Source organism: Lucilia cuprina, chromosome 4, assembly GCF_022045245.1.
Source record: "Lucilia cuprina isolate Lc7/37 chromosome 4, ASM2204524v1, whole genome shotgun sequence".
NCBI classification, from domain to species: Eukaryota; Metazoa; Arthropoda; class Insecta; order Diptera; family Calliphoridae; genus Lucilia; species Lucilia cuprina.
In genome coordinates, this window is record NC_060952.1 from 92,717,920 (window position 1) to 92,740,786 (window position 22,867).

Consider the following 22,867-nt stretch of genomic DNA (forward strand, 5'->3'; position numbering starts at 1 on the left):
AGAACTAGAACAGAACTAGAACAGAACTAGAACAGAACTAGAACAGAACTAGAACAGAACTAGAACAGAACTGAACTAGAACAGAACTGAACTAGAACAGAACTAGAATAGAACTAGAACAGAACTAGAACTGCTCTAGAACAGAACTAAAACAGAAATAGAACAGAACTAGAACTGAACTAGAACTGAACTAGAACTGAACTAGAACAGAACTAGAACTGAACTAGAACTGAACTAGAACAGAACTAGAACTGAAGTAGAACTGAACTAGAACTGAACTAGAACAGAACCACAACTTCATTTATACTATATATGTATACAAAAATGGCGTGTCTATGGATCTAAACTATATAGATATTTTTATACTAAAATATCTACAAACTAGTTTCTCTCAAAGTACAAAAAGTTTATATAAAAAATAATAAAAAAACACAATTTTTTAAAAATAATAATTGACTTGTATATGTAATCATTCAAATGGCATTTGCGGGGAGAAAATTACACACTCATTTCATTAGATAAATAAAAAAAATAAAAAAATCATGTTTAATTTAAAAAAATTAACAAAAAAAGAATTGAACACGAAATGATAAGGTTGATATGAAAACAAAGTAAAATGTTTTCAAACGAAATAGATACAGATGTACAAACATACATACATTTGTATAATAAATACGATGAATGTATTTATTTTGGCAATTTTTTACTTCTTTAAGATTTTTCATAATAATTCAAAACAATCAGTTCTAATTTGTAAATTTTCAATAGACTATATCGCGATTATTATGCTAATTATTTACGACATAAATTAGTTGCTGTTTATTCACCTCACAATTTCCAGTATATTCTAAAATGTTCACATAAAACTCGTGATTATTATTTATATTAATAATAAGTGAACATTTTATCTAAGACAAAATAAACATACAAAACAGACAAGTTAAATACCTTTTTTTTGTTTGAAACTAAATTGCTTATACTAAAACCTATATGAGTCATCATTTATTCATATGTTTTGTTTATTTAACATTAAAAAAAATTAAACGAAAATGAATAACAAAAAATGCAAAGAGTATATAGTTTTGTTTTTTTTCTTTTATTATAAACATTTACTAATTGCAGTTAAACAAATTAATAAACAATTCTATTCATTTTAGTCATTTTCTCCACATGTAAAAGTACAAAATCTAATTATTTAGATCAAAGTATAAACAATTTAATTGTTTTAATGCGAGTATTTCCCACTTTACAATGAGCATCTCTGTAATAAAATCTAGAATACAATATTCGGATAAGAAAACTAGAACTTACAGAACTAAACTAGAACTGAACAAGAAAGAGCGTTTTATAATTGAAAACTGAAACTTCATTTTTCTAGTTCAGTTCTAGTTCAGTTCTAGTTCAGTTCTAGTTCAGTTCTAGTTCAGTTCTAGTTCAGTTCTAGTTCAGTTCTAGTTCAGTTCTAGTTCAGTTCTAGTTCAGTTCTAGTTCAGTTCTAGTTCAGTTCTAGTTCAGTTCTAGTTCAGTTCTAGTTCAGTTCTTGTTCAGTTCTAGTTCAGTTCTAGTTCAGTTCTAGTTCAGTTCTAGTTCAGTTCTAGTTCAGCTCTAGTTCAGTTCATGTTCAATTCTAGTTGAGTTCTAGTTCTGTTCTAGTCCAGTTCTATATCAATTTTAGTTCAGTTCGATTACTTTTGAATAAAATTAAGATCAGTCCGACTGACCTCTTGAAAATTTCAAGTGTTTTTTCATAAATTTAAAGATTGTATGTTGTCTTTACTAAAATCAAATATCAATTGATTTAAATCTACGCATTAATAATTAATTTAAAAATTCCTATAATTTTCAAGTATGTACTACAGCTGGTTTTGTCTTTATGAGATTTTACTTAATTACCATCCAGAGGTGGCGTATAAAAATTTTGTACAACATTTTATCACTAAAACCATCTTATCTTTATGTCAGAGACACATATTAATTTTTCTACATATTAAATAAACAAATATGAAAGTAAATAGATAATATGAATAATAAACAAAAAGGTTTACTTTATTATTAAACGATATTTTTAAACAAATTGTTCATTTCGAGAAAAAAAGAAAAAGAAAGAGAAAATGATTCATGTTTGCTGTGTTGAAGTGCGGTTGGAATTTTTAAAATTATTTATTAATGTTTCCTAGTATTAGTTTTAAAGTGCTTTTCAAGAATATCATAAAATAATTAATATTTCAAGTGCATAATTGTAATTGTTATTGAGTAGGGTTTGGTTAAGTGAATCATGAAAGTAATTAATAAGATTTTTAAAATAGTTTTTTTGTGGAATGTTTTTTTAATGAATTATTACAATTTATTTGCCAACTAGTGCACTCCCACTGTCTACCCTGCTGATCCCTTTGATCCCGTCGAAGATGCCAGCATTTTGCGTAAAGCCATGAAGGGCTTTGGCACCGACGAAAAGGCCATTATTGAGATTTTGGCCCGTCGCGGCATTGTTCAACGTTTGGAAATTGCCGAAGCCTTTAAGACCTCTTTCGGTAAAGATTTAATCTCCGATTTGAAATCCGAATTGGGTGGTAAATTCGAAGATGTTATCATTGCTCTCATGACTCCCCTGCCACAATTCTATGCCCAAGAATTACACGATGCTGTAGCCGGTTTGGGTACCGATGAAGAAGCCATCATTGAAATTCTCTGCACTCTATCGAACTTTGGTATTAAGACCATTGCCCAGTTCTATGAACAAAGCTTTGGCAAATCTCTAGAATCAGACTTGAAGGGTGATACCTCGGGACATTTCAAGCGTTTGTGTGTGTCTTTGGTGCAAGGCAATCGTGATGAAAATCAAGTAAGTTATACAACGAAGGTTAAAAGTTAAAAGAAAAAGTTTTTATAATATTATTCTTCTAAAAAGGGTGTCGATGAAGCTGCTGCTGTGGCTGATGCCCAAGCTCTATACGAAGCCGGTGAAGGTCAATGGGGCACCGAAGAATCAGTATTCAATTCCATTTTAGTTACCCGCTCCTACCAACAATTACGCCAAATCTTTTTGGAATACGAAAACTTGGCTGGCCATGATATCGAAAAAGCCATCAAACGTGAATTCAGCGGCGCAGTTGAGAAGGGCTTCTTAGCCATTGTCAAGTGCTGCAAGTCAAAAGTTGACTATTTTGCCGAACGTTTGTATGATTCTATGCACGGTTTGGGCACTAAGGATAAGACTTTAATTCGTATCATTGTCAGCCGTTCGGAAATCGATTTGGGTGATATTAAAGAAGCATTCCAAAATAAATATGGCAAGAGTTTGGAATCCTGGATTAAGGTGAGTTTCGTTATGTTTTTTTTTGAATTTCTTTTTCTATTAACGTATTGTGGTGTTTGGTTTTCTTTATTCATTACACTTTGAAAATTTACTAATATTGTTCTCAGTTTGTCTGTCTGTTAGTTTTTTCTGGTCTGTTTTATGTTCATCTTCTTTTATTTTTTATTAAAAATCAATTGCATGTTTTTTTATAAATTTTTAACAAATTTTAACTGTAGTTGGGCTTTTTATTGAGGAACATTCAATTATTAGATAAAATTTATTCTATAACTTGTACAAATGGTATAAATTATGTTGAAATCAAATTTTTCGAAATTAAATTTGAATTTTTCGAACATTCAAAAATCATTGGAAATCAGTGTCAAACTTTAAATTCATAAAAAAACTAATAAACTTTGCCTGATTTTTTATTCCAAATTGCAAAAATTCATGAATTTTCAAATTTCGAAATTATGTTCGAATTTTTCAAACATTCAAAAAACATCGAAAATAAGTTTTGAAATTTGGATTTATATAAATCTAATGAATATTTCATAATTTCACATTCAAAATTTGCAAAACAGTCGAGAATTTTGAAATTTCGAAATTAAGTTCGAATTTTTCGAACATTGAAAAATTCATCTAAAACTTTTACAAATGCTATAAATTTTGTTTGATTTAATAAATTTGCTAGAAATTATCAAAATTTCTAAATTTTTAAATTTCGAAATTAAGTTCGAATTTTTCGAACATACAAAAAACACAAAAAATCAGTTTATAATTTCGAATTTATATAAAACAAATAAACATTTCATGATTCTACATTCAAAATTGCAGAAATTCGTGAATTTTGAAATTTCGAAATTAAGTTCGAATTTTTCGAACATACAAAAAACACCATAAATCAGCTTATAACTTCGAATTTATATAAATCTAATAAGTATGTCATAAATTTAAATGCAAAATTGCAAAAATTCATGAATTTTCAAATTTCGAAATTAAGTTCGAATTTTTCGAACATTGAAAAATTCTTTGAAATTTCATCTAAAACTTGTACATATGCTATAAATATCGTTTATTTTAAAAAATTAGTTAAAAATTAACTTTTTTTAAAATTTCGAAATTAAGTTCGAATTTTTCGAACATTCTAAAAACCTAATAAATCACTTTAAAAATTCAAATTTATTTAAAACTAATAAACATTTCTTGATTTTATATAAAAAATTATCAAAAGTCTTAAATTTAGAAATTTCGAAATTAAGTTCGAATTTTTCGAACATTCAAAAAACCTAATAAATCACTTTAAAACTTTAAATTTATATAATACTAAAAAACTTTTCATTATTTTAAATTCAAAATTCCAGAAATTCGTGATTTTTCAAATTTCGAAATTAAGTTCGAATTTTTCGAACATACAAAAAATACAAAAAATAACTTTTAAACTTCAAATTTGTACAAAAAACTAATAAACATTTCATGATTTTACATTCAAAATTGCAGAAATTCGTGAATTTTCAAATTTCGAAATTAAGTTCGAAATTTTCAAAATTCTAAAACTTAACCAAAAATGTTTTTGTTTGCTTGAATTCATATTTAATATTGATTAGAAACAAATCTTATGCCTTTTTTAGCAATTTTTCTATATTTGAAAATTTTCGAACTTAATTTCGAAATTCTAAAAATTTATTTCTTAAGCAGTTTTTGGTCATTTCTTAGCATTTAACTGTAATTTATTAACAATTTTGTACTTTTTGCTGCCATTTTTCCAAGTTCGAAAATTTTCGAACTTAATTTCGAAATTTAAAAAATTGACTTTTTAAGTTTTTCTCGGTAGTTTTATCACTTTTAACATGAAACAATATAAAATTTTATACATTTCATGCAATTTTTTCATGTTCGAAAATTTTCGAACTTAATTTTGAAAATAAAAAAATGCATTTTCTCACTTTTTTATCGTATTTATCACATTTAATTTGAATTAACATAAAATTTTATACATTTTATCCAATTTTTTTAATGTTCGAAAATTTTCGAACTTAACTTCGAAATTATATACCTTTTTTTAACAGTTTTTTGAAAAACTTTTCGAACTTGACTTCGAAATTATAAAAATATTCTTTAAGCAGGTTTTGACCATTTCTTGGCATTTAACTTTGAATCAGTGAAATTATTTACCTTTTGGGGCCATTTTTTTAAGTTCGTAAATTTTCGAACTTAATTTCGAAATTCTAAAAATCGACTATTTAAGCAATTTTTTGCTTTTATAAGTATTTAACTTTGATTAGTTGAAAATATTGTACTTTTTGCAGCTATTTTTCAAGTTCGAAAATGTTCGAACTTAATTTCGAAATTCTAAAAATGTTTTTAAGCTGTTTTTGGTAATTTCGTAGCATTAAACCTTCAATAAGTGAAATTATTTACTTTTGTTTCCATTTTTTCAAGTTCGAAAATTTTCGAATTTAATTTCGAAATTCTAAAAATCGACTATTTAAGAAATTTTTTGCTTTTATAAGCATTTAACCTTGATTAGTTGAATATATTGTACTTTTTGCAGCTATTTTTTAAGTTCGAAAATTTTCGAACTTAATTTCGAAATTCTAAAAATGTATTTTTGAAGCTGTTTTTGGTAATTTCGTAGCATTAAACCTTTAATAAGTGAAATTATTTACTTTTTTTGGCCATTTTTTTAAGTTCGAAAATTTTCGAACTTAATTTCGAAATTCTAAAAATCGACTATTTAAGCAATTTTTAACTTTTATAAGCATTTAACCTTGATTAGTTGAATATATTGTCTTTTTGTATCTATTTTTTCAAGTTCGAAAATTTTCGAACTTAATTTCGAAAATTTTCGAACTTAATTTCGAAATTTTAAAAATTTATTTTTTAGGCTGTTGTTGGTAATTTCGTAGCATTAAACCTTCAATAAGTAAAATTATTTACTTTTTAAGGTCATTTTTTCAAGTTCGAAAATTTTCGAACTTAATTTCGAAATTCTAAAAATCGACTATTTAAGCAATTTTTTGTTTTAAGCATTTAAACTTGATTAGTTGAAAATATTGTACTTTTTGTATCAATTTTTTCAAGTTCGAAAATTTTCGAACTTAATTTCGAAATTCTAAAAATTTATTTTTTAAGCTGTTTTTGGTAATATCGTAGCATTAAACCTTCAATAAGTGAAATTATTTACTTTTTAAGGTCATTTTTCAAGTTCGAAAATTTTCGAACTTAATTTCGAAATTTAAAAAATTTACTTTTTAAGTAGTTTTTGCCCTTTTGTTCATATTTAACCTTTATTGGGTAAACATTTGAAGCCTTTTGCTCCTAATTTGTGAAATTCGCAATTATGTTCGAAATTTTTGAACTTTTAAAGATTTTAAGTTAGAATTTATAAAAAATGTCTAAAAGATCTATCGATTGTTATTGCAATTACTTCGTAAACAGGACTTAAAGTAGATTTTAAAAGTTAGAAAATTAGACTTGGCCCTTTTTGAATTGTTTTTTTTTTTTTTTCATTAACAAAATTTATTTATTTTTTTCAATGTTGTTTAAATGTGCTTTTTTCAAATGATTTAAAAATTTACCAAATATTTAAAAAAAAAAACATGTCTTCTTCCTTTCTAACGGTGCGGTTATTTATTAAAACTTTAAAAGAAGAAACTTTTTATAATTTTCTTAAGAAAAAACTTTGCTAAAAAACAAAACAAATTCCCTTTAAAATTAAAATTGAAATTAATTAAAACAAATCCTTCGTTATTTGCAGGGCGATACTTCTGGCGATTACAAGCGTGCCCTATTGGCGATTGTTGGATACTAAAAAAAAAACAAAAACTTAATAAGAAAAATGATAAAAAATCTCAGAAATTTATAGAAAACTGCACAATTTTTATTATCATTATTATTATTGATAAATAACTTAATAATATATATAAAAAAAACAAAAACAACTACAACTAATTATTAAAACCTTAATCTGCCTTGAAATTGTAACAACGCAAAGTTCAAAACTGAAACATTTTTTTCTCTCAAATCGAATAACAATTTTTTATACACAATTAAATAGTTTTTTCTAAAAAAAAAGTAAAAAAAATAGTTATATTTTGGGTAGAACTTACTGTTAAACTATTGAAAAAATGACAATTTTAAATAAGAATTATTATTATTAAAATATTTGTACAAAACAAAAAAAGCCCAATGACATTTCTCTTATTTACTACCTATTTGTTGTATTTGTTTTTTAATTAAACCTACATACTACATTCATATATATAAACATACATACTTTATATACATATATATAAATACATGGTTATATAATTAAAACTGTTTTGTTAATTTACTATATTTTTATACTTTAATTCTTAAATAATCTCTTAAACTACCCAAAACAATCACTTTTCTTTCATCTTGTTATTTTGTATTTTATTTTTAATATTTTTTAATTTAAAATATGTATAAAAAAACCTAAAAACTCCAAAAAAATAATACAAAAATTAATAAAAAAAAACAATACGTTTATGGTTTTTATTTGGTTTAATGAAACTAGTTTTAGTTATAAACAAAAATTTAAAAAATTTTCTAAAATTTTAAACTTTTTAAAATTTTCAGCAGAAACTGAAAACAATTTTACGATCTCGTTAAAAACTTTCTTATATTCTCTAAATTTTTTTGTTAAAAAAAACAAAAAAAGCAAAAACTGCTTAAAAAGTAAATTTTTCCAATTTCGAAATTAAGTTCGAAAATTTTCGAACATAAAAAAATAGCTGCAAAAAGTAAAAAATGTTCAACTAATAAGGTTGAATGCTATTTAAAGCAAAAAATTGCTTAAAAAGTAGATTTTTAGCATTTCGAAATTAAGTTCGAAAATTTTCGAACATAACAAAAATAGCTGCAAAAAGTAAAAAATGTTCAACTAATCAAGGTGAAAAGTTTTTAAAAGCAAAAAATTACTTAAAAAGTCGATTTTTAGAATTTCGAAATTAAGTTCGAAAATTTTCGAACTTGGAAAAATGGCATCGAAAATAAAAAAAAATGTTCATCTTATCAAGTTAAAATATTTTTAATAGCAAAAAATTGCTTAAAAAGTCGATTTTTAGAATTTCGAAAATAAGTTCGAAAATTTTCGAACTTAGAAAAAATGATTGGAAAAAGTAAAAAACGTACAACTAATCAAGGTTGAATGCTTCTTATAGCAAAAAATTACTTAAAAAGTCAATTTTTTGCAATTTCGAAATTAAGTTCGAAAATTTTCGAACTTGGAAAAATGGCTTGAAAATATAAAAATGTTCATCAAATTACGAGATAAATGTGAATAAATGCCAAAAACTTCTTAAAAATTTGATTTTTTAATATTTCGAAATGAAGTTCGAAAATTTTCGAACATAAAAAATAGATGTAAAATGTTAAATAAAGTTCATCTAATCAGCGTTAAATGTGAACAATAGCCAAAAACTGCTTAAAAAGTTGATTTTTAGAATTTCGAAAATAAGTTTGAAAATTTTCGAACATAAAAAATTGGATTCAATGTATAAAATGTTTGGTTATTTCATATTAAAAGTGATATAAAACCAAAAAAGTATTAAAAATCGTTTTTTACAATTTCGAAATTAAGTTCAAAAAATTTTCGAACTTGGAAAAATTAATTGGATTAATACTCAAAAAATGATTAAAATATGATTTTTTTAAAATTTCAAAATAAAGTTCGAAAAATTTTCGAACATGAAAAAATTGCATGAATGTATAGAATTTTATCTTAGTTCTATAGTTTATACTAAAGAGTGTTTAGTAGTCTAAACTGTAGAGTGATCTATAGTCTAGACTGAAGAGTGATCTATAGTCTAGACTGTAGAGTAATCTATAGTTTAGACTGTAGAGTGATCTATAGTCTAAACTGTAGAGTGGTCTATAGCATAGACTATAGAGCGATCAATAGCATAGACTACACAGTGATCTGTAGACTGTAGAGTGATCTATAGTCTAAACTGTAGAGTGATCTATATCATAGACTATAGAGTGATCCATAACATAGACTAAACAGTGATCCATAGCATAGACTATACAGTGATCTATAGCCTGGACTATAGAGTGATCTATAGCCTAGGCTATAGAGTGATCTATAGTCTTGACTATAGAGTGATCTATAGTCTTGACTATAGAGTGATCTATAGTCTTGACTATAGAGTGATCTATAGTCTTGACTATAGAGTGATCTATAGTCTAGACTATAGACTAGTCTATAGTCTAGACTATAGACTAGTCTATAGTCTAGACTATCGACTGATCTATAGTTTAGTCTATACACTGATATATAGGAATAATGATCTGTAGCCAAGGCTATATATTGATGAATTATCATGACTAAAAACTGATCTATAGTTAAGGCTATAGACCTAACAGACCTAAGTATATGCAAGACTATATATATATTGATATACAGTCAAGACTTTAGATTGATCTATTGTCAATGCTACAAACTAATCTATAGACAGTACTATAAGCTTATCTTATCTAAGTATAGTCAAGACTTTGAACTGATCTATAATCAAGACTGTGACTAATTAATAGCCAAGACTGGACTATTGTCTAGACTATAGACTGAAACTGTTAATGAACCCTGTCAGAATGTAGCTTAGAAATTGTCAGTTTTTCTTTTTAACTAAAATGGTTTAAAGAACCCCCGTTTATATTTTAAACTTTTTTAAACTACTAAAGCATGTTCTTTTCTCTAACATTAACTTTCTTATAATTTAACAATTGCTTTCCATCTTTTACTTTCCTTTCTAAACATTTCATTAACACTTTGGCAATTCATTTAAAATTTTAGTTTTAAAAAAATTTCGGTCCAAAATCAAAATTTATTTCAAATCTTGTGTTAACAACTCATTTCTTTACAAAAAAAAAAAACAACACATTTTTACATAAATAACCAAAGGGGAAATTTTATTTAATTTTTTTTGAAAAAAAAAAAAACACAATTTTAAAAACCAATCATTTATATAATCACTAGAAAACTCAAAACTGTGTATTTTTCTTCTTTTTTTTTTCTTCCTTCTCATTTGAAATGTTTGTTTACAAATCATGCAAAAAAATCAATAAAAAAAATTTACAGGAAGATTTGGAAACCGATATTGGTTACATGTTAGAGACTCTGGTGGCTTGGTAAACATAGCAAAACATAAAACGTTTGAACAACCCCACAAAGAAACAAAACAACTTCCACAAAATGGGAATTAAAAAAAAAGCCAAAAAGAATAAAATCCAAAACCAAATCCCTTAAAAGAATTATTGTATTTTAATATTGAAAGAAATAGCTGTTTTATGTGCAATTTTTGTTGTATTTCTTTAAACAAAAGTATTTTATTAATTAATGTCCCTTTTTCTTTAACACGAAACATTTGTCTTTAGAGAATTAGTGTTGTAATTGTTGTGTAAAAAAATATCTTTGTTCTAAATAAAGTGCCTTTTTACAGCTTAAAAACTAAATTGCAAAATTTATCTTAAAAAAAAGAGTTTTAATTAAAAAATTTTACTTCACATCACATAAACGTTTTTTTTCTATTTTATTTCTTTTTACAGGATGATTTATCTGGTGATTATTGTCGTGTTTTGGTTGCCTTAGCTTCTTATTAATAAACTATAAAACTTATAATTATAACAAATAATATTAATTATTTTTATTTATATAAACTATTAAAAATTAAATAAAATTTCTTAAAAGTTATGTCCATCTCAAAATTCATTTTAAAACTGAAACTTATTTAAATGTGTTTTTTTTTATTAAGCATTTTTGGCCAAGGTTTATGTGTTTTTATTTAAACATTAAGTTTCTTCTTACTTTAATTTAATAAATTATGAACTAAAAACTACTTTTCTGGATTTTTTCTTTTTGTTTTTCTTTTAGGACGATATGGATGATGACACCGGCTATGTTTTGGCCACTTTAGCTTCTTATTAAGTCGCAAGTTTATTTCTCTTGTCTATTTCACAATTGTATTTAAAATATTTTTAATTTATTTATTTCTTTTATTTTCCATTTTGTTTTTCTTGATAAATTGTAATTCCAGTTTTTGAGATTTTTAAAATCATTAAAAAAAATTTTAATACTCATAATTTGTTTAAGTTATTTTTTAACAAAAAGTAAGTATTTTTAATTAAACACTTAAGCAACTTTATTGCTAATCATTTTGTTAAAGCAACATATTGCCAGCAATATATTTCGAACCGAAAAGTTGCTAAGGAAGTTTTAGGATGAAGTCTTTATATAAAAATAACCAAATTATCAAAACTGATCTATAGTCAAGACTATAGACTGATCTATAGTCAAGACTATAGACTTATCTATAGTCAAGACTATAGACTGATCTATAGTCAAGACTATAGACTGATCTACAGGCAAGACTATAGACTGATCTATAGGCAAGACTATAGACTGATCTATAGTCAAGACTATAGACTGATCTATAGTCAGAACTATAGAGTCTATAGTATAGACTGATGTATAGTCAAGGCTGATGTATAGTCAAAACTATAGACTGATCTATAGTTAAGACTATAGACTGATATATAGTCAAGACTATAGACTGATCTATAGTCAAGACTATAGACTGATCTATAGTCAAGACAATAGACTGATCTTTAGTCAAGACTATAGACTGATCTATAGTCAAGACTATAGATTGATCTACAGTCAAGACTATAGATTTATCAATAGTTAAGACTATAGATTTATTTATAGTTAAGCCTATAGATTGATCTATAGTTAAGACTTTAGATTGATCTGTAGTCAAGACTATAGATTAGCCTATAGTCAAGACTATAGATTGATCTATAGTCAAGACTATAAATTGATCTATAGTCAATTCTATAGATTGATCTATAGTCAAGACTATTGATTGATCTATAGTTAAGACTAAAGATTGATTTATAGTCAAGACTACAGATTGGTCTATAGTTAAGACTATAGATTGATCTATAGTCAAGACTACAGATTGGTCTATAGTTAAGACTATAGTCAAGACTATAGACTGACCTATTGCCTAGACTATAAACTGATCTACAGTCAAGATTATAGACTGATCTATAGTCAAGATTATAGACTGATCTATAGTCAAGGCTATAGTCAAGGCTATAGGTTGATCTACAGTCAAGACTATAGATTGATCTATAGTCAAGACTATAGATTGATCTATAGTCAAGACTATATATTGATCTATAGTCAAGACTATAGATTGATCTATAGTCAAGGCTACAGATTGATCTATAGTTAAGACTATAGATTGATCTACAGTTAAGACTATAGATTGATCTATAGTTAAGACTATAGAATAACACTATAGTTCAGTCTATTATCTTAACTATAGATTGATCTTTAGTCAAGACTAAAGATTGATTTACAGTCAAGACTATAGGCTGACCAAAACTATAACTTGATCTAAAGTAAAGGCTATTGACGGATTTACAGCCAAGACTACAAATCACTTATCTATGACCTAGACTGTAAAAATTTTCTCACTGTTAATGTTTCTGGGTCGTTAGCTATCCAACAAGTTATTCAAAAATTTTGCATAATTTCAAACATTTATCCAAGTTTTTATAAATCTGTCTGTAACATTTCTTCTTTTGAATGAGAAAGAGAGTAAGTAGTAAGTAATACACGTTTTGAATATATTAGTGTAAATTTTATTATCTTTATCTTTGTATTTACTTTGTTGATTAAATTCTATGTTATTTTAATTGAAAAGAAAACAAGAAATGAAAACTTGTATATAAAAAAAATTGTTACTTAAAAATCTACATAATTAATGTATTTGACGGAAAAAACAAAACAAAAAGTAAATGTAAAAAAAATAAACTTAACACATGCAGAATAAATGCGTCATTTAAAAGCTAAAGAATGAAGAATATTGTTTAACAAAGTTATATTGATTTAGTTATATTTGTAATTAATATTAAAATAAACTGGAAGTTTAAGTAAGTAAACGTGGGGGAAAAATACAATTTAAATTGTGTTAATATGTATATTTTGTGCATTAAGGTACAAATTATTTTGTAAATATTTTTCTTTTAAAGAAATATTTAAATAATAAGTCAAACAGAATTAAAGTAGAAATTAAACAACTTAAAAAAGTATTATTTAGCTAAACGATCAGTGTAGGCAGCCCACAAACGATCACGATATAAAGCAGCTGCCTTTTCCATACATTTAGCTTCCAAAATGCCACGTCCCACAACAGCTACATCAGCACCTTTCTCTTTAATCACATGTTCGGGGGTATTGTATTGTTGACCCAATTGATCACCAGACTCATCGATCTTGACACCAGGTGTCAATTGCACTAAACCGGGGAAGGCAAAACAGGTGGTGGATTGACACACCATACCGGCCACAAAATCAACATCAGCACCTTCTGTAGCAATTTTAGCGGAGGCCTCTTTGTATTTATCATCAATCAAATTACCAGTAGCAGACATTTCACCCAAAAGGAAAACACCTCTAGGCTTAGAGGAGTCTTCTTTTAAGGCAGCCTTTAAGCCTTGTAAAATACTGCGACCGGATAAAGTGTGGGCGGTAACCAAATCAGCCCAGTTGGAGATTTTATATAAACCCTTGCCATATTGCAAAGACACTGTATTGCCAATATCAGCAAATTTACGATCTTCCATTAACAAGAAATTGTGTCTCTTAGCCAAGGCTTGTAAATCATTAACAAATTGTTCATTGAAATCTTCCAAAATATCGACATGAGTCTTTAAAACACAGATATAAGGTCCACATTTATCGGCAGCTTCCAAAACATCTTGACATCTGGTAAGATCAGCAGCCAAACACAGATTGGTTTTTTTGCTCACCATCAAATTGAACAATTGTTTGGCCAATTCACATTTAGCCAAATTAGCACGACTTTCGAAAGAGACTTTTGTGCGTACAAAGTCATTGACTAAGGGGGGGGGGGCGGTAGAGAGCAGGCAGCAACAAAAAATAAACCAATGAGAAAAGAAAGAGTAAGAGAGAGAGAGAAAGACAAAATAAAGAGTGTTTAGTATTAATATATATAATCAAAAGATAACTAAGACGTATTATGTAGGACTGTAGTAACAAACATTTTAGAAATTTTGTTTTTTATTTATAGTTTTTTATCTAACGCGTGTTTTGTGTACCTACTAATCAAAGCAATTTAACTAATAAACATAAATTATATAAATAAGAACTTTTGCAGTCATTTTATTGCAGTTGACACTTAATCAAGAAAGATTTGTTATTTATTCAAAATTTACACCAGTTTGCCAACAGTTGAACAGAACGTTTAATAAATGAAAAGTTTAACAAAAAACGTTTTATAGTCAAGTCTATAAACTGACCATAAAACTATACAAGATCTAGAGTCATCTTTAGCCTTGATTACAAACTGTTCAATAGTCTATATCCAAGTCAGAATAAAGATCAATCTATAGTGAAGATTACTACAAAGTAATCTATAATATATAGTTAGTTAGTAAGTAAGTAAGTAATTAAGTAAGTAAGTAGGTAAGTAAGTAAGTAAGTAAGTACGTAATTAAGTAAGTAGGTAAGTAAGTAAGTAAGTAAGTAAGTAAGTAAAGACTATAGACTGATCTATAGTCAGAACTATACCCTGATGTATAGTCAAGACTATAGACTGATCTATAGTCAAGACTATAGACTGGTCTATAGTTAAAACTATAGGCTGATCTATAATTAAGACTATAGACTGATCTATATTTAAGACTATAGACTGATCTATAGTCAAGATTATAGACTGATCTATAGTTAAGACTATAGACTGATCTATAGTCAAGACAATAGACTGATCTATAGTCAAGACTATAGACTGATCTATAGTTAAGACTATAGACTGATCTATAGTCAAGACTATAGACTGATCTATAGTCAAGACTATAGACTGATCTATAGTCAAGACTATAGACTGATCTATAGTCAAGACTATAGACTGATCTATAGTCAAGACTATAGACTGATCTATAGTCAAGACTATAGACTGATCTATAGTCAAGACTATAGACTGATCTATAGTCAAGACTATAGACTGATCTATAGTCAAGACTATAGACTGATCTATAGTCAAGACTATAGACTGATCTATAGTCAAGACTATAGACTGATCTATAGTCAAGATTATAAGGCAGAAATTTCCCTTTTCGCCCTCTAAATATAAGCAAATATAACAAATTCCCAGGAATTTCAGTTCCCTCTCCAATAAAGCATGCACAATGGAATAAACACATAGGAAATTGTTGTTCATAATTAGCCTAATTAACATTTTGAGAAAATAAAGACTTTAATTTCTAAAAATTCCATTTTTTGAAAACTGAACAATTTTCGCAAAAGTTTTCCCAATTATAAATTCTTTCGTTTCAGTAAGAACTTTAATAAAACATTTTTCAAAATGGTTTTGATAACGGCTTCAGTCAATTTTTATACTTCTTTCAATTAATAAATTTAGGTGTATGTATATATGTGCGATAACTTGTGAATAACTGCTCTAGACAAGCTTTAAAAGGAGATAAAATGCTACACTAGAAATACTATTACGTTCGGTATTGACAACTGTCACATTCCCGCCACAATCATATAAATCATGATTTTTTATTAAAAACAACACGTTCGTCTGTAATTAATAGCTGCATTTAAATGAGTTTGATTCTCCCCACCTTAATTTGTTTTCTTTGTAATAAATTGTTTAAATTATTTGAAAATAAATTAGCATTTTACATTATTTTAGAATCAAACAATGAAAACAAAGTTCCTCTTCAAATGTAAGTTTTTCTCATTTAAAATTCGTATAGAAACGGTGTAATTATCATACTAATAAAAACAAATAAAGAATATCATGTAATATGTGTTTGCTACTCACCAACTTCTGTTTTGTTATTTAAAAATTTGCCATCACCATCGATTTGCACAGAGGAAACATATTTAGCCACAGCCTCTACAGTATCACGATCAATTTTACCCGCTTCCAAAAGGGTATTGAGAAGGAAAGACAAAGTAAATAAAGAATGCACGCGTACGGAATATTTGGCAATATTTGCAGCACCACCCTGTTCACGATCGACAACAATGACGGCATCGGTGACAGTAATACCTTCTCTGGTCAAGTCTTTAACGGTATCCAAAACACTAGAACCGGAAGTGATGACATCCTCAACAATGAGACACGTGTCACCGGCACTATAGATACCTTCAATCAGTTTCTTGGTGCCATAGTCTTTGGCCTCTTTACGTCTCACCAACATGGGTATGTTCTGTTGCACCGAGACTAGAGTGGCCAAAGGTAAAGCGGTGTAGGGGACACCACAAACATGTTTGGCACTTAAATTTTCTTCCTTAATGCGCTCCATAATCAAATTGGAAACAGTTTGCTGAAAAAAGGGAATTATAAGAAAAATTTCTTTGACACTTAAATAAAGGATACTAACCATGACTTCAGGATAACTGACAATAACACGCAAATCAAAATAGACGGGAGAATTGATGCCCACTTTCATTTTGAAATCACCGAATTTGAAGGCATTGATTTCGAATAATTTCAGCGCCAGCGCTTTTCTTTGTTCGGTAATTTTATCCAACATGTTGTAGATTATTTAATTTGTTGAGTGTTTTATTAATTTATTTGCTTTGCATGCAAATATTTATTCCGCTTTTCTTTAGTAGGTATTATTTAATTAATTCTTTATTGTTGTTATACTAATTCCAGCAGTCTGAACCACACGTGTTTACTACTGGTGTTGTTTTTCAATTAATTATAAAATTTTCCGTCCCGTTTTTTCTTTTCGATTCCAACTGATTCTAGCCGCCTTCTGTCCGTTTAGTGCACTAGTCAAGAGTAGACACCTGCGCCGACAAATACTAACGGCGTTGGCTAACACTGAATATATTGGCGGCGGCTTAAAATCGAAAGTAAGCGGTTTAAGTTCTCAAATACGTTTAAATTTTTAATGATTTTAAATAAAAACGGAATGCTAGAGATAAAAATTTGTGACAAAAAATTGAATTATGATCTTGTTCATTATATTAAATGGCGTACTTGTAGAAAATGCACAAAAATATGTATACACATATGGTTAATTTGTTTGTTATGTATATTTGTTTTATGTGTAGAAATGTGGGGCATGTGGGATTTTCGTTATTTACGGTATATAGTAAAAAGGTTACTCTGGCAACATATACACTTTTTGACATAAGTATACATGGTTGTACTTGAACATTTAAAGACAAAAATATACAACTCTGTATTAAAAAGGCGCTTTTTGCAATAAATTTTGGTATTTTTAAGCTTTTGTATTAAATTTTCTAAGAAATTGTGTATTTTAGTTTGTTTTATCTGTATTATTTTAATTATTTAACTTTTTTAAAACTACTGCCTTTGAGATTTGGCGCCATGAACAGTCATCGCCTAAGTTTAATGAAAGAACTGAATGATCATTTGGCTGGTGATTTACTTTTGTGTTTGGTTACAGAACTTTGTGGAGCTTCCGGTGCGAATGAAATTAATTAGGTAGAAATTCTTATGTCTGCAACAAATTTACATTTAAATTTAAATCTCATTTTTCTTTTAAGTTTGTATTGTGTTTAAAATTTAAACTTTAAATGTTCAGAACTTACTGCACACATGGAGCATCATTTCCAAACTATACGCTCCTCAGCCTTTAAAGATTTTTGTGCTCAACAATTATTACAAAATGTTTGTTATGTCTATTATTACGACTATGTGGAGCAATACATAATTTTCGTTATTGATTCATTTTCATTTTGTCTACGTCAATTGGATGATGTAAACTAAGGAATCGCATAAATTATGAAATTATAAATGATTTGCAAACTTTGGCAATGGAATTTTATGTGGCGGTAAGTTTAATTTTTAGTATATTTCAACGTTTGTTATTAAGTCATAAATCAGTTTTATGTAAATCACATACTTTACACCGATATGATCTAATTTTCTGTTATGGAAATATCGAAAAGTCCTCTAATGTACAAAATAAGGAATTTACTACTTTTGAAGCGATGGTGATGATATTAGAGATTTTAATGATTATAATGTTGTTGTAAATGTTTGACTTGTCTGGAAAAAGGCTTTTGGATCGAAAAAGTCCAATAATGTACAAAATAAAGAATTGGCTAAAATGTTATTGATAGTAAGGTATCCGAGGTTCTAAAGGTTATCTTGTTGTACTTACTTACTTACTTACTTACTCACTCGCTTACTTACTTTCTTACTTACTTACTTACTTACTTACTTACTTACTTACTTACTTCCTTACTTACTTACTTCCTTACTTACTTACATACTTACTTACTAGCTTACTTACTTACTTACTTACTTACTTACCTACTTACTAACTTACTAACTTACTAACTTACTTACTTACTTACTTACTTACTAACTTACTTACTCACCTTTACTCACCTTTACTCACAACTTTTTCATTTCCCATTTCTCTTTTCTTTGATCACTTTTTTCATTTCGTTGTTTTTCTAATCAGATATATAATTTCCACTCAAACACCCACCATTTTCCTTGCCCTCTTCTTTACCACATATCTAGCTCAACTGCTTATTTTGTCCTAACCCTACTTTCTCTCAAAGATTTTTACTCTCAATTTCAACACTAGGTTACTAAGTTTTTACATTTCCATCTTAACACATCATTGGTAAACAAATAAGCAATAATTTTGTATTTGACACTTATCATTTCTGTTCTCTGTTTGTTCTTGAATTTACGGTGTAAATTTTACACCTAATAAAAGAATATACAATAATAAATACTTACAAATATCTAGATATATGCCGGCTCTAACTAGAAATAACAAACGAAGTAGCAAAAGGAAAATAGGAAAGAAATACGCTACCTAATGGCAAAATGGTTGCTAACAACAACATAACAAGAAAAACAAAATAATAAGTGAAAGAGTAAGTAGTTTAACACACTCACTCTCTCTCTTTTTGTAAAAAATGGCGCTCAATTGTAGCATTTCGCTCACTCCTTTTAACATGGGTATAATACAATTACACTCATGCTTATTTTTTAACAGAAATAGAAAATCAGAAGGAAGTAGAATATACTAAAGCTCCAACAATTATAGACATACTATATTTACCAACCTATTATGTACAAAACAATTACAACAATAATAAAAAGAAGAACATAAACACGAAAAAAACTAAATACTAACACATACAAATAACAATATGCCATAAAAAGTCTACCACCCCAATGGCTCCCCCATAACCATCGTATAAGTGTTTATGTGCAAAGAAGTTATTATATATATACTAGTTTTTCTATAAACACTTATATATAATACATATGTACTAACTTATGTATGTATACTTATTTATGCACTATCATTAATAGTAAAAAAAAATAAACAGGCTTTTTAAATTAAAAACCTTACCAGAATCACAACTTTAATAAATTCCTTAAAAAGGGGGATGCTTAAAACAAAGCAACAAAAACAACATATAAAAGCAAATATGTACATATGGATATAGTACAACATGCATACTTACATTCATATTACATGTTTATCTCTTATGTTATTTTACCATTCCCTTTTATTCATTGCATTTGTATTGTAATAGCAAAAAAAAATGCATTTACATGTTTGGGGAGAGTTATGGATAAAGAGTGGCAGCGGTGTTTGTTAGCAGTTCATCCCCTCTTTCTTGTTTTTTACATTTAACTTTAAAATTAGTGTTGTCAATGTGGCTATTTGAACTAAGATAATAAATAATAGTTCAGGTCTAGTTCAGTTCTAGTTCAGTTCTAGTTCAGTTCTAGTTCAGTTCTAGTTCAGTTCTAGTTCAGTTCTAGTTCAGCTCTAGTTCAGTTCTAGTTCAGTTCTAGTTCAGTTCTAGTTCAGTTCTAGTTCAGTTCTAGTTCAGTTCTAGTTCAGTTCTAGTTCAGTTCTAGTTCAGTTCTAGTTCAGTTCTAGTTCAGTTCTAGTTTAGTTCTAGTTCAGTTCTAATTCAGTTCTAGTATAGTTCTGTTTTAGATTAACATTTTGTATAAAAAAGCCGTCGATATCAAAGAAAATTAATTCTGAAAAAAGCTAAATAAGCCACACTTTATAAAAGTGATGGCGCCAAGGCATAAAATAAATTCTAGCCACAAATATAAATTTCTCTCCAAGTAATAACTTTAAAGTTTAGTAAGGGAGGATCTACAAAATTTCTTGAATTATAAACTCGTTTACAAAAATAAAATATTAACGAAATTCCTTTTCCATCGTTAACATTAAAGTGTTTGAGTAATGTTAATTAAGGTGGGTGAGAGAGGGAAAGTGTAGTTTTACAAATTTGAGAGAGTATGAGTGTTCAGTGGTAAGTGAGTGAGCTGGTGTTGTTTGGTATTTAGCAGTAAATGAGTAAGAAGTTTCCGGTTTTTATTTTATTTTCTCTTTATCAAACAGGGGGTGGTGGGTGTTTAAAGGTCTGGTGGTTGTAGCGTGTTGTTGTTTTTTTTTTATTATCGTGGTAGTTGCTGTTGTTGTTATTGTTGTGCTGGCATCATCATCATTACAAAACGCAAGTGTGTTTTATAGGAAAGTTATTAGTTTGGTGTCGGCGCTCGTGTTAGTTAGTCGCTATTTTTGCACGCTTTTTACTCGGTTTTGTGTTGAAAAAAAAAAACTAGTAATTATAAAGTTTTATAGTTTTTCTGTTTTATAAAAGAATTTTTGTTGAAATAAAACTGCTGTTTTAGACAATTTATTTTAAACAGGAAATTTAAAGTTCAAAATAAAAAATACTTATTAATAAAAAAGTTAATAAATATTTTGTAAAGTGTTAAAAAAAAAGAAACAAAAACTCCCCCTTTAAAGAACTCATATTTCCTTAAAAAATAACTCTTTGTTAGTTCCACTCACTCAGTTTTGAGTTGAATAAATTCTTACTTATTTTGCTTTCGTTTCCCGTAATGAGTTTATGGGAAAAAGCACATCAACTCTCACTCTCTTTGTGAATATTGAAAATGAAAATTACTTTTAATAAGGATGTTGTTTGTTGTTAACTGTAAAGTGAGAACAAAGAAGGAAATACAAAATAAAACAAAACAAAACGAAAAAAGTAAACAACAAAACTACCATAACGGTTAAAAAAAGAGTAGTAAATTTGAAATAAAAAAAGTAGTAAAAGTGTAAAAGTAGTAGTGAAGTGTAATGGTTTATTTATATTGCCTACATAACGGAGCAAACGAGTAGTTAAGCTCCGACATCACTACAAGATGGTGGTAAATTTGATATTTTAAAAACCAACAACTTTTAAAAGAGTGTTTTAAAGCCTGAAATAGAAAAGAGAGAGAGAGAGAGTGCGAATTTATATTAAAAGGAAAGTGATTAAATCACCGCTAGTAACTTTTAACAAATCATTTTTACTATAAAACAAATAAAAACAAAAAGAAAGGAAAATTTTATTAAATGGACTCGTCATCATTTTAACTATAACATCATCATCGTCATCTTTCCACCATAGAAAACCTCATCAAAACTCAGCAGCCACAATAACCATCATCATATAGACGACGGACGACATTGTCATCGTTGTCTGCCTTGGTTTGTTATTGCTGTTGTTGGTATTATTATTAGAACTGTATTGTTAACTGTATTTATATAGTTAGTGAGTGAGAAAGTGAGTGCAAACCTACGAATACTACGACAACTACTACTATACGGAAAACGAAAGTTATTCTCTATTTACTTACTCATACAAACCAAAACGAAAAACATAAAAATAAAACAAAAACAACAAATATTATATATTCTATGTACTACAACAACAACCCAAGTCTACTACTATTTTTTCAGTATAACTCAATAATTTTTTTCTATTACTAATCATCATCATCATATGTAAAGCCAAGTGTATGTGTGTTTTAATAAAAGATCAATAAATTTGAATTTTAACGGTTAAATTTAAATAAATATACAACAAATCATAAATATCCTGTCCGTTGTGCATTGAGTGTTTAAACGTTATAGTTAATGATGAATTTCTCCGCGTTTGGTGGTCCCTTTTCGGGTATACATCAGTTTGCTGCCAAATTTGGTCATGACGCCCAATCGCCGGGTGCTTTTTCTACGCCTGGCATTAATGGTAATGTCCCGACATCGGCTGATAATCATGTGCAGCGTTATCAAACGAATGGTAATCATTTTCAGCAGAATACACCAAATGGTAAGTGAGAAAGAGAGTTATTTAAAAAATTATATCATTTTCATTAACGTTCTTTATAAAAAAAACAAACTTTTTCTATAGAAAACAATTCTGAAACAATGACATCTTTCCAATATTAAAAGTTTCAAAAATAAAGTAAACTGTCCCCCAAATCCATTGTATAAAACAGTTTAACTATTCCCATATAAATTTATCTTAAAAAGAGCAAATCTTTCCATAGAAACGTTGATGAAAGAACAGAACTAGAACTGAATTAGAACTGAATTAGAACTGAACTAGAACTGAACTAGAACTAGAACTGAACTAGAACTGAACTAGAACTGAACTAGAACTGAACTAGAACTGAACTAGAACTGAACTAG

General features: G+C 27.7%; 3 protein-coding genes and 1 long non-coding RNA gene across 9 annotated transcripts in view; 2 read left to right on the forward strand and 2 right to left on the reverse strand.

Annotated features, from left to right (window-relative positions):
• Positions 1 to 22,867, reverse strand: part of LOC111687603 (DNA repair protein RAD51 homolog 3) — a 31,033-nt gene that overhangs the window by 2,123 nt on the left and 6,043 nt on the right. The gene's annotated exons all lie outside the window — the stretch shown is intronic.
• LOC124418440 (annexin B9) lies at positions 2,337 to 11,281 on the forward strand. Of its 2 annotated transcripts, none has more exons than XM_046947730.1 (3): positions 2,337 to 2,842; positions 2,909 to 3,316; positions 11,193 to 11,281. In XM_046947730.1, the coding sequence occupies exons 1-3, from the start codon at positions 2,429 to 2,431 to the stop codon at positions 11,244 to 11,246; spliced, it is 876 nt and encodes a 291-aa protein (XP_046803686.1). In that variant the 5' UTR covers positions 2,337 to 2,428; the 3' UTR covers positions 11,247 to 11,281. The 2 variants fall into 2 exon arrangements, with proteins under 2 accessions (XP_046803686.1, XP_046803685.1); XM_046947729.1 differs by lacking the exon at positions 11,193 to 11,281 and adding an exon at positions 7,056 to 7,137.
• Positions 13,051 to 17,150, reverse strand: LOC111687601 (uridine 5'-monophosphate synthase). Its single transcript, XM_023450047.2, has 3 exons — positions 16,748 to 17,150; positions 16,183 to 16,690; positions 13,051 to 14,229 (listed from the first exon to the last, which is right to left on the reverse strand). The coding sequence occupies exons 1-3, from the start codon at positions 16,898 to 16,900 to the stop codon at positions 13,421 to 13,423; spliced, it is 1,470 nt and encodes a 489-aa protein (XP_023305815.2). The 5' UTR covers positions 16,901 to 17,150; the 3' UTR covers positions 13,051 to 13,420.
• LOC124419181 lies at positions 17,564 to 22,768 on the forward strand. Of its 2 annotated transcripts, none has more exons than XR_006940454.1 (3): positions 17,564 to 17,826; positions 17,889 to 18,176; positions 22,310 to 22,768. It is a non-coding gene; the product is annotated as an uncharacterized LOC124419181 (long non-coding RNA). The 2 variants fall into 2 exon arrangements; XR_006940455.1 differs by lacking the exon at positions 22,310 to 22,768 and adding an exon at positions 18,229 to 18,594.